A 12938-nucleotide genomic window follows, 5' to 3' on the forward strand; every position below is an offset into this window, starting at 1 on the left:
CTTCGAATTGGATCCCGCTTATTATTTTTTGCAGACTGTAAGAGCAATTTTATAAAAGTAAACTTGAACTTTCGATTATATCAAATAGAATTTCCGATGCTGGAACTTCTAAAGGATCTACAAAACGAAAGTATGGTTCCATGTCCAACAAACAAAAAGTGGAATTGCTGCAAAAAAATGGATAAAGACATGAAGAATGTGACAGAGAGGTTAGTGAAAATGAAAAAATTTCGATTGACAAGTTAGTCGGTATTCTCGGCACAGCAATTAACGGGACTTAATCAGGGGAACTTTGTAACTGAACAAGAAATTATGTCTGTTTATAGAATTAAAGAGAAAGTATTATCACATAAAACGAAGCAACTTAAACAACTTGCATTGAAAGAAATGTTTAATAAAGTAAACAAATAAATATTAAGCCTTTTTTTTTTTTTTTTTTTTTAAATTTTGGTACCCTTTAGATTATAATTGTTCTTTATTTCATAAATTACGGTTTCATATTTTTAATTTTAGAATTTCTGCATGCCATCTTACGAGATTTAAACTGATGATCTATAATCCGGAATCGCCAAAGTCCCGACGAGTCCGGATTAACGATTTTTGACTGTATATGCAAGATAAAAAAAAAAAATTATGCAAGTCAAAATTATAATTTAAAGTAGCTGTAGCCCCTTAATTCTTTATTTTAATAATTCCCCTCTCTGTTCTAAAAATAGTAAAACATTTTTCTGGACTGCATCATTTTTAAATTCTATCATATGACTTTTACATAACAGTGATGAATTGGCTAAATCGAAACTTGACTCAAAATTTCGAGAACCAAAACTTCTCTCTTTATAATCTGCCATATTGAATAACTGCTCAATTTGCTTCTACCTCTGTTCTCACCAAGACACTCCTTACTGCTTTCTTCCTGTCACAGCGATATCAATATCAGCCTATTGAAATAAAAATGAATGTATAATCTGCCTCGGGTGCCAAGTTTGCTGTTCGTTGTGGATCGACTTTTGCCATCAACATTCTTACATTGTTACCTAGACACGCAGATAAATAGAGAGAGATAGGCATGACTCTTACAATGGCTGCTTTATGTGCTTAAATATTAAGTGCCTTTTTTTATTATTTCTCATATACTTTTTTTCTATTTTTATTCAAGAATATGTCCTGATATTCATATTTAAATTTTCATAGAGATTATTAGATTAATTTTTCTACTTATTGTGGCTTGTTTCTTTAAATTGAGCCATTATGTCATACATTTAGCATTAAGTGGTGCTCATGGTTAGTCTAAAAACATCCATCTCAATAAAGTTTGGTACCTGATATTATGAAATGCATCCATAAATTTCTGTTACTAAAGCTGAAGCTTTTTAGTACATCATACTATTTGCTGAGTATTGTTGCATGATTGTTTTAAAAGCTATGTTGTTTACCATTAGTGCTTTCTGAAATTATCCAAAGCATATATTCTTAAAATTCGAGTGCTTTTTCCTTCATTTGTAAAATTTCATTTTGTGCAGTATGAAAGATATTACTTAATATTAATGAGTAGTTACATGAATAGAAAAAATAAGTACTGTACATCATTTGCTTTTATTTTGAATAATTAGTTGTTCATTATGAATTTTTTTTATTATATTATTATTTTAGAGCTACTTTCTGTTAGGAATTGCCCTGCGCTTGGACATGTAAAGCCTGTTATGAAACCGGCTAACACAAAACTGGAAGATGATGTTATTGACTTGACATCAACTGAAAAAGCTAGTAATTATGTATTGTTATCTTAAATATTGAACAAAGTAACAATATATTCCTCTACGCATTCTTTATTTCGAAGTATTTTACATTTTTATTAAAAATGCTTTAAAAAACTGCAAATATTATTTTTACTTATCATAAGTTAATTGGATGCTTTGAATAAATTAGCATAACATTAATTTTATCTTAAAGAGCAAAATTTTTAAATGTGCTTCGAAAATGTAACGATGATTCTAAGATATTCAGTAATAAAAATATTTTTCCAAAGAGAAGGTTACAAAATTTATTTAAAAAAATACGTATAAATATAAATTAAAATAGATTTTTGTATATAATTAATTCCAAACATAAATTGTCACTTAATAAAGCATTTTTAAAGAGATGTGAATTAAAGTTATTACAGTACAAAGTCCTAAATCTGGACGCCCATTATCCGGAATGATCTAAAATCCAGAACTCAAAACCACCACCAACGTTTTTTCTCATAGGCTTTACGCATGCGCATTTGATTCACCTTCTGTGCATAATAAGACATTAAGACATCTGGAGAGTCCCGATTATTAAATTCACGTCGACACTAAATAAAATACACTGTTATTGAAGAAACAATAATTTTAGCATAAATGATCAGTAAGTTGGCTCATTTGCTGCGTATCTGCTTGGCACATATCTCAAACCGAAACATTCCACATAGATTAATCGTTGATCTGACGCCAACCTGGCGAATCATTATTTATTATACTTTCCTTTCCTTTTATTATACTTGTTTATCAAAATATGACAACTTGTGCAGGCCCTCGATAAGGCTTAAGTATATGTGGGAATTTATTTATTCAGAATTCTGATAAGCCTTAAACATGTGCAAGAAATAGACATAAGTAAAATAAATAACTAAACTAATACAATTCAGGCTTAATAGTCTCTGTGCAATAGGAGCAAGATAAAATTTAACGGAACAATTTGTCGTTAGTTGCCAAGCTCATGATGCATAGTCAAATATATATAGTGAAGGATAGTTAAATTTGATGATGATAGCCGCTAATTTTAAAGGTTTTCGGATATCGCAAAACAAGGTGAAATTTCTTCAATTAACGGATTTTGTAAAGAAATGTAGAGAAGCGGTAATAAGACATTTTTCATTGTCATGACAATGCTTCTCAGTTGTCAATCAGTACATGAATGGCAAAATTTGTAGTATGGTTCTAGATCCATAAAATGCCTCTAGCATTAGTGAAGAAAGTGACAGAGAAGTTACTGAAAATGAGAATATTTCGATTTGCAAGTTAGTCAGAATTCTCGAAACAGCAGTTATAATACTTCAACAGTGTAACTGATTATGTTTGTCTACAGAATTAAAAAGAAAGTATTATCACAAAAAACGAAGCAACTTAAACAACTTACATTGAAAGAAATGTTTAATAAGGTAAACAAATAAATATTAAGCCGCCCCCCCTTTTTTTTTTTTTTTTTTTGTAAATTTTGATACTTTTTAGTACATAAATACTTCATTTATTCATAAATCACGATTTCGTATTTTTATTTAAAAATTTCTATATGCCATTTTACTAGATTTAAACTGATTTAATATCCCGAATCGCTGAAGTCCCGCCGAGTCTGGATTTCGGACTTTGTACTGTACTATTTGATGAATGTAGTAAGCATAGACGTAAATGAATTATGTACACTTTAAATGTAAATGTATGTTGTTATATACCTATTAGTATCTATGCAGTAAACTACAGATATTGATATAAATTTATTTATTTTGATTTTTGGCTTGATGATTTCTAGATTTTCGATATCATACTTCAGCTGACTAAGTTAATGAGCAGCTCACCAACAGTCAGTTGAGGCAGTTATTTTTTCTTAATTCTTTAAATAGTTATTACATAATAAATCTAGGGAAAAAAAAATGCTGACACATGTTGTTATGTTGTTTTATTATTTCTTCAGTCATCGTGTACGGAAAAATAAGATATATTTAATTGTAAAATGGTAAACTATCTCTAATATTATTTAATTTTATTTTTTATACTTCTATATATTATTGAATAAAATAAACGTTTTAAAGTGGTAACATTCAAACTACATAAAATATCTTTATACATTGTAGCAGTGATCGCCAGCTACCGGTATCTAGGGAGAGTGGACATTTTCGATAGATTGTGTTCGCTCTGGTTGGTTAACCTTGTTTCCTCCATGACATCAGCTGCTTGTTTCTTCCGCGCTACTGCCATTGTCAGCCTCATCACATTGTTGATTGTATATGCTTGTGGTTGTTCACGTTATGCTTGTCGTGTGTATATGAGACATTTGCTAATTTGGATAGTTTGATTTACATATTGGTACTAAACCAGATCTGTTCTAATGATGCCCTGTGCAAGCAAAATCATATCACTTTCATTCGGAATGAAAAACTGATTACTTCTTTACCCAGGTAAAGAATATATGTGTGTGTTTACTGTGCTATGCAAGTGTTTCAGTTAGGAAGAATAGGAACGTCGAACATCACTTCAAAATCATTCAGGCAAGAATTAAACAGGATTTCCCACTAAATTCTGCTCTAAAAAAAGAAAAAGTAAGGCAGCTAAAATCTAAGCTTAATTCTCAACAATAAACTATTTTAAAATCGTTAATTAATTTAAGTTAAAATACAACAATAAACTAATTTAAGTTAAAATAGTTCTGATAAAATATCTGTTATTGCATTTGTTCTTTATTATTAATTACACTTCAGTTTCTCTCTTATGTACAACTCAAATTCAATTTCTTTTTGTTATATACAATTTAATTAAAATTGAATTCATATTTATTAGAAATGTAAGTTTATAGGTAATAAACAAATGTAACTTTTTTTTTTTTTTTTTTTTTTTTTTTTTTTTTTTTTTAAAGTTGGTAGTTCTTTTGGTTTGAAGCTCACAGTAGAATTTAAAAATAGTACAGTAGCTCAGAAGCTTCATAAGTTTGGCAGCCACTGCGTTATAGTATGTCTTAACCCATTTATGCCTACTGTTCCATACTCTTAAGTTATTAATAGTGGCCCACCAGCGGCCAAGCGGTAAAGTCACTGAACACTTTTAGTTCAGTCCGAGGTTCGAATTCCGTGAACGGGCTGGCTGCATGGGTGTTTTTGTGGTTTTCCCCATGTGTAACATGTATACGAGTCAGTTCCCCTTAGAAAGTCCTCCACGAAGGCAGATAGCCCTCAAGGCTTTGCCATAATCACACACACACACATTATTAATAGTGTATGATATAGGCTTTTGCGTAATAGAAATTTCATATTTCATTCACAGGCAAATAGAAACAAATGACAAAACTATTTTTTGAGAAGGGGGGGAATCTTTTTTTTTTTTTTTTTTTTTTTTTTTTTGGGGTAGTAAAATTTGCTGTTGAAAAGCAATACAGCTATAACTAATTATTTATGACTCTTGCCTTATCTGCTTCTATTTATTTAGCTTTATATTATGTACTTTATTATCAGCTTTATATTTATATAATCGTTTGGTGTATTAAAAATACGTTAGTTACCGTCTTTTCCTAGATTTTTCAGCTTTAGCTCTTAAGTTAAAGTTAAGTCATTTTAAAACTTAGAGATTAAAACTAATGTTAATGAAAATAAGAAAAAAAATATCAGAAGAATATTTTTACAGTAATATTTAAATTAAGGTGCAGATTATGTACATCATCTGCCATAACAGATTTTAATGAACATGAAGGGACTACGTTTGCATTTCTTTATGAATTCGACTAATATTATGCAATTATCTTTCCATTCATGTGAATCAATTATATAGATCAGGATTTAGATAGAAATACTGAAAATGAAAAATCAAATTGATTACTGTTTTACTCATTATCAACTTGCCTTAACATTGTAATTAATTTTTAACTGATAATTCAAGGTATAAATAATTTCAGTATATTTTATTTAAAATGGATAAAGTTTATTTTATAAATGAAAACTTTAAAAAATTCATAACAATTATTTTTTATTATTTTTTCCCCAGAAGAATTTCAATATGAAGACTTCTTTCGAGAGCAGATAGCCAAGAAAAAACGAGATCATTCTTATAGAGTATTTAAGAAAGTAAATCGGCTGGCTAATAACTTTCCTTGTGCCAAAGAATATACTCATGGCGATAAAGACATAATCGTTTGGTGTAGTAACGATTATTTAGGAATGAGCGGTCATCCGTCTGTAAGGGATGCAGTAATGTATGTGTACATTTACTAATTTAAACTCTTTCTACAATATGTCTGCCATTTCAAATGCATATATAAAATATAAGCTACTGTACACCGGGAAATATACTAATATATTTTTTGTTTTAAGAAGTGTTAATAGTGCACATTTTTTAATAACGTTTTCTGGCTATTGCTACTTATTTGATTTTTGCAGCAGTCCGCTATTCTAATAATGAGATTGAAAAAGAAGAAATGGTAATTAAGAATATTAATACTGGTTATTTTATAAGGTAATTTGGTAAACCATACTGTAGGTGAAATGTAATTAGTACGTAGCTAGAAAATGAGATGATTAGCTGACTTCATGTCATATGTTTCTGTTTCAGTTTATGTTACAACTGCATTTTGATACTGCGTTTTTGGTAAAATTAATTTGTAATAATAATGCAAAGGGTTAGAAAATGTCATACAGTACAAAGTCCGAGTTCTGGACGTCCAATATCCGGTCTAAATGGTCTAAAATCCGGACTTCACAGGCCACTATCAACTTTTTAAAAAACATTTTATTATAATTTTGTGTGTGTGTGTGTGTGTGTGCTGTATGCATGTGCATTTTATCCCCCCCCCCATATGCTAAAAGTAGATTTTGTTAATGATACTCATAGGCCAAAAGACTATATTTAGTGCTATTTGAATTAAGAATAGCTGATTTGTTATTCACATAAACCCATGCCAGAGTTGATATGACCACAGCTGGCAGCAGAATTTAGGAGCCACAGTATCAGGCGCTGGCCCTCAATAAGTATATGTGAGAATTTATTTATTCAGAACTCAGATAAGCGTAAAGCATGATCAAGAAATAGGCATAAGTATAATAAATAACTAAACTACAGTACAAAGTCCATAATCCGGACTCGTCCGGACTTCGGCGATTCCGGATTATAGATCATCAATTTAAATCTGGTAAGATGGCATGCAGAAATTATACAATTAAAAATATCAAACCGTAATTTATGAAATAAAGAGCAATTATGATCTAAAGGATATCAAAATTAAAAAAAAAAAAAGAAAAAAAAAAAAAAAAAAAGCTTAATATTTATTTGTTTACTGTAATAAACATTTCTTTAAATTTCTTTTAAGTTGCTTCATTTTTTGTGCTAATATTTTCTCTTTAATTTTCTCTTCTATAAACAGTATTTCTTCTCTTTACACCCATGCGCATAAAGTTTGTAGCTTTGAGGTCCGGATTATGGACGTCCGGATTAAAGACTTTGTACTGTAATACAATTCAGGCTTAATTGTCTCGGGGCCCGATAGAAGCAAGATAAAATTCAGCGGAACAACTTGTCTTTAGTTGCCAATCTCATAACATATAGTCAAATTGTATAGTGAACTATAACTAAATTTTATGATGATAGCTGTGAATCTGAAGGTTTTCAGATATTTTCCAATTAGCGGATTTTGTAAAGAAATGTGGAGAAGCAGTAATAAATGAAAAGTGTATAAAAGTTTTTCACTGTGCTGATAATGCTCCTCAATCATCAATGAATTACCAGATGGCGAAATCTGTAGTATAATTGTAATTCCAGAAAATACCGTTACAGAATAACGAAAAAATTTCGATTGACAAGTTAGTGGGAATTCTAGATATGGCAATTACAGAGTAATAGCCTAGTATAGACATGGTGCAATTTTGAGAGTAAATAAATTGTTAATTTTGAAAATTATCGGCAACATCAAAATGACCCATTTACTACTCATCGTATATGTCGCATTTACTGCTCATCATAAAGTTGCCAAAAGTAGCCAACACTGTATACTAGGATTAAACCCAATTATAGGACGTCAACAATGGAACTTTGTAACTGAATAAGAAATTAAGTCCATCTATAGAATTAAAGAGAAAGTGTTAGCACAAAAAATGAAGCAACTTAAACTTGAAAGAAATGTTTAATAAAGTAAAAAAAATAAATATTAAGCTTTTTTTTTTTTTTTTTTTTTTTTTTTTTTTTTTGTGTGTGTGTGTGTAAATTTTGATACCTTTTAGATCATAAATGCTTCATTATTTCATATTTTTAATTTTATTATTTCTACATGCCATCATACTAGATTTAAACTGAGGATCTAATATCCGAAAAAATCCCAAATTCAGAATCGCAGAAGTCCTGACGAGTCCAGATCTGGGACTTTGTACTGTATGATGATTTGAACTGAATACTTACATAGACAAATATATAACTGAATATTAAGTCTTTTAATTTTTTAAATTTTTTTTATTAATTTCTAAAAGGTAATCAATTTTTCTATGTACAGGTAGGTTTTCTCTTAGTTAATACCACTGCAGTTAATTTTCTGATTTCGCAACAAAGGTAAAGTGTTGGGGCAAACTAAAGTTATTGGAGTACACTTTCATATTTCGAATTATTTTTTACATGTGTATAAGCACACGCCAACAATGTTTACTGCATTGTTGCTTTTATCGTTTCATTGTAAAGTTTATTAATGGAAAAGTACTTTATATCAGAATTCTTTTACATGTAGAATGCAAAACCTTATAAAAATATCAAATATAAATACAAAAACAGTAGGTATTATTTTGTTTTATTCATATTTTATTTCAATTTAAGAAGAAAATTGTTAACTTCACGTGCTAATTCCATTTCCTCTTACAGTAAAGCTGTTTCAGAACATGGTGCAGGAGCTGGAGGAACAAGAAATATTTCTGGCAATAGTACCTATCACGAAGAACTCGAACAGGAACTGGCTTCTCTGCATCAAAAGGAGGCTGCTTTGTTGTTTACGTCATGCTACGTTGCAAATGATTCTACGTTATATACATTAGCAAGACATTTACCAGGTTGTATAAAATGTCTTCAAACTTTAATATCTGTTTGATGTTTTAAATGGATTTTCATTGACTCATACTGTAGGATGTATCTGTGTTATATTTCACCTTCATAAAAATTATTTGAGTAATTATTTCCTAGTTTTATATGTTAGTAAATGATGTAAAATAAAAATTTAAAAAAAAAAAAAAAATTCACATTATGGAATAAAATACTTGTTGAAATATTTTCACAATTAATGTATATACTGTGTTTCACATAATGCATGTGAAATCAAATTTCGGCATAACGAGCAGAAAATAAAAGAATATATAATGGCAAAAGATTTGAATGATTCCAATTTGTTTGTATTAACATGTACTCATTTTACAGCGAATTTGCTGTGCAAATGAACTGTACCTACACTGTTAATTCTACATCATGCGATGATAATTAAGATATTGCCTGCAGCAGAGGTATGATGACAACTGAAAATTAAACAATAGTGCCGACCAGACTCCCAGATCCCTGATGCAACTGGCACACTTAAGCCTTTTCAAGCAAAGTAAGCAGTTAATGATACATTTAAAAAACTGAGTAATTGAAGTGGAAATTTGAAAACAATAAAAGTTGAGAACTTGAATCTATTCAAGTTCACGTATTCAATACCACGTGAAGAAACGAAATAGGAATTTTTTAAGATCCATAATTAGAATCACTCATAAATACAAATTGTGACTAGTATTAATTGCAATGATTTTAAAAGTGAGAGTAAATAAATTGTTTTTAATATAAAGTCTGTCATAATATCAGTTGCTATCATATTATTGAGTATTAATGAATAAGAGACGGATTTGTATGATTTTTATTGGTCTTCTATCAGTTAGCCTTCTGTCTTTTGCCTTATCTTTCCAACTTTTATGTCACTCATATACTTCAGAAATGCCTAAATGGAGGGTTAAATGCTTTAACACTTAAGGAGAACCAAAAGTATGATATACTTGATTAGAATGACAAGTAGAATTACAAGATTTTCAACAGACACATACCAATGTTTACCTGAATATAATGAATTGAGTTGCTTTATTCATCCGGAGGAAGTTTACCCTCCAGGAACTGTTGAAATCTATTTGCTTTGAACAGAGATAAAATGTGCGGTTTCTGTGCAGTCCGTAATTAAGTTTTATGGTGTTATTGTAAATACTCAGCGAGAGCTATTCTTTTGTGTTCTTTATTTATAAACATTTTTTTTTCCCCCCATAAGTAGTAAACCTTAGTTGAAGTTATAAAGTTTTAGTGTTTTAAGTTTAAAATACTTTTATGGTATTTTATAGTTTTGTAATCAGAATTTTCAGTCAATATTTTGTTCAGCTGTCTGAGGCAATAAGTTGCGAGAAGAACTTAGCGTTAGATTTAATTAGAGGAGTCCATCAAACTTAATATATTTAATTTGGCACTGCTACAGTAAGAAGCAATTACCCTAAGGAAATTTTGCGATACGCTTTAACTTTTTATAAACATGACCGATTGTATACATCTAAAACCGAAATAGGCAGAAACTGTATAGCTCTAAATTCCTTCGAAATTAACAAGTCATAAATAACTAAGGAACATATCATTAAAAATCACTGATACATCATTAAGTTTTTTGTTTTTATTTTCTAGATTTATATTTTATCAATAACCTATTAGGGCGGCTGATGAGTTTCTGGCTTTGTGTAGAAAGAAAGGAGCCAGGGTGTTTTGAAATTACGGATTGTTCAATATATTCTCCCCTGAGATTTATGCATTTGTTACATCATTGTTGCAATTTTTCTTGTCCTTTCACAGCTTCCGAAGCCGGCTGTCAGCAGTCTCTTTACCATCATCATTGTTCTCAAAACGATAGCCCTTCACGTGTTTCTTCAGTTTTCGATCAAAACAGTTGATAATTTGAAGGGGCTAGGTCTTGCAAGTAGGAAGGTTCATTAACCAACTGGAAGCCCTGGGTCTTCAATTTGGCTGCCACAGCCAATGTGTGTGTAGGTGCATTTTCATGCATCAAAAGGATACTTTTAGTCAACTTTCCTCTGCGTTTCTTAGTTGCTTTCTTCAGCTGGTCAAGAAGCTTAACATAATATTGTCCATTTATGCTAGGTCCCTGAGGTATGTGGTCCATCAACAGAATGTCATTGTTGTCCTAGAAAATGGATGCCATGCTCTTTTCCGTCTGTTTCGGGATGCGGAAGTTCTTCCGCCATGTAGACCCGTTGTGACTGCTTGATAAATGTGAAGCTAGAATCCATTCTCAATCACTAACCTAGCAAAAGGTCTTGTGTACCTTCAAAATCGATCAAACCCGCTTTGGATGTCCTAGCTCTTTCCTTCCTCAGATCATTGTTCAAACATTTTGATTTTGGCACCCATTTGACTGAAAGTTTTCGCATATCTGAGACAGGGGTAATAATAAACCCTACACGCTTCTGGAATTGATATATTATTTGTTCATATGGAATGTTGTTAATTTATCAAAAAGTCATTTTCATTACTATCCTTCAAAATTTCATTATCAGTCTGTTTACTAGTCTTAAAAACTTATTTCTTTACTAATACATTCATTATTATTATTAGGAATGTTCATTTAATGTATTTGGTATATTTCTTATTATAGGTTGCCATATATTTTCTGATGCCGGTAACCACGCTTCAATGATTCAAGGTATACGAGACAGCGGCGTACCAAAGCATATTTTCAAGCATAATGATCCTAAGGATCTGGAGAAGAAATTAAGTACAGTAGATCTCAGTCTGCCGAAAATCGTAGCTTTTGAAACTGTGCATTCTATGACAGGTGAGTTAGTACATGTTTCTTAATACTATTGCAATCCCTGTTTATTATCATTAGTTTAAAACTTGAAAATATTCAGTACATGTTTTCGTATTTGACATTTGGAGGAAGAGCATCCATAAATGTACTATTACGCAAATTTTGATATATTATTAGCAAACATCAGGTTTGGGAATATTTGGTACAATTTGTACACTTATAATCAACAAACAGTAGGTCCAGTAGGTCTTCTATATGCTGTTTGCGGCATATAGAAGACTTATGGAGCATTTGAGGGAACAAAAATAAAATACTATTAAATTTAATTGAAAAGTTTCAAGATATTATTGGTAAAATTAGTATTCAAATATCTTCAAGGCAGTATATAAAACAGCAGATTACTAATTCTAATTGCTATAAATTGAAAAATAATGTTGGATTATTTTTTCCTCAGATTGGCCAAGATTAAGATGCAAGTTTCCAAGCTATTATTCCAATTATCGCATTACACACTACGAACCTGTAAAAGAAGCATAAATTACGATGCAAAAACGTCTCATCCGTAACTAAAGACAGACACCTATAGTTCATAATGTTGGTTAAGAGTAAAATTCTGACTGAAAATAATAAACGTACATACTTTCATCTGTTAGGTGCTCTGAAAAGATTCTTGAAGAGTTAATGCTTCGATTCCGCTAAAGAATTCCAAACACTCATTCACTATTGCCTATAAGCCCGAAAAACAGCATTTTATGAACAAAGTATATTAAAGTTGATGCAATGATACAGACATGTTTGAAAAAATCTCAGCTTCATACTGGGAAACATTAAGAGGTGCGGTTTGTTTTATTTAGTTACTAAAATTCTAGCGAAAACATATTAGTATGTGTTACTGTTCAATTCTTTCTCGTATTTTCCAGTAAACTTTTAAAATATAATTTTTTGTTTTATTTACTTTTAAAATATATATTTTTGTTTATCCAAATATTTTACATTTTTAATTTAGTTACAGCCTAAATTTTTAAATTATTGGAAAGTTAGTATTAATCATGTATTATTCATGAATAAGTGAATATTATCAGTATTCATGAATTATGTGACTACTTTTCAATTTACATTGTGTTATATGAGTGTTTTGTTTATTCCTCAGCCTCTTAATTTTCTCATTTAAATCAACTAATTATTAATTCTAAATTTTGGTTTGAACTTCCTCAAATAATGAAATTCAAATTAATTTTATAATTTTAGAGCTTATAGTTTTAGGTGGCCTTTTAAATGGAATAAATTTAAATTAATGGAAATAAATCTAAATTATGGCAAATAAAGTATAAAAAGCATTAAGTTAATTTTTTTAAGCGACA

At 30.1% G+C, this 12938-nt stretch overlaps 1 protein-coding gene across 10 annotated transcripts in view; it reads left to right on the forward strand.

Moving 5' to 3' along the window:
- The window catches only part of LOC118193540 (5-aminolevulinate synthase, erythroid-specific, mitochondrial-like), a 57130-nt gene that overhangs the window by 26617 nt on the left and 17575 nt on the right, over window positions 1–12938 (forward strand). For 8 of the 10 annotated variants that reach the window (XM_085826846.1, XM_085826845.1, XM_085826849.1 and 5 more), the window contains 4 exons: window positions 1651–1764; window positions 5769–5976; window positions 8619–8803; window positions 11422–11601. In XM_085826846.1, the coding sequence (XP_085682972.1) occupies window positions 1651–1764; window positions 5769–5976; window positions 8619–8803; window positions 11422–11601 (687 nt within the window). The remainder of the gene's footprint in view (window positions 1–1650; window positions 1765–5768; window positions 5977–8618; window positions 8804–11421; window positions 11602–12938) is intronic. The other 2 variants (XM_085826844.1, XM_085826852.1) reach the window with 1 other exon arrangement.

Source organism: Stegodyphus dumicola, chromosome 11 (genome assembly GCF_044657685.1).
Source record: "Stegodyphus dumicola isolate Sdum_Otavi_A_Nest chromosome 11, ASM4465768v1".
Lineage (NCBI taxonomy): Eukaryota > Metazoa > Arthropoda > Arachnida > Araneae > Eresidae > Stegodyphus > Stegodyphus dumicola.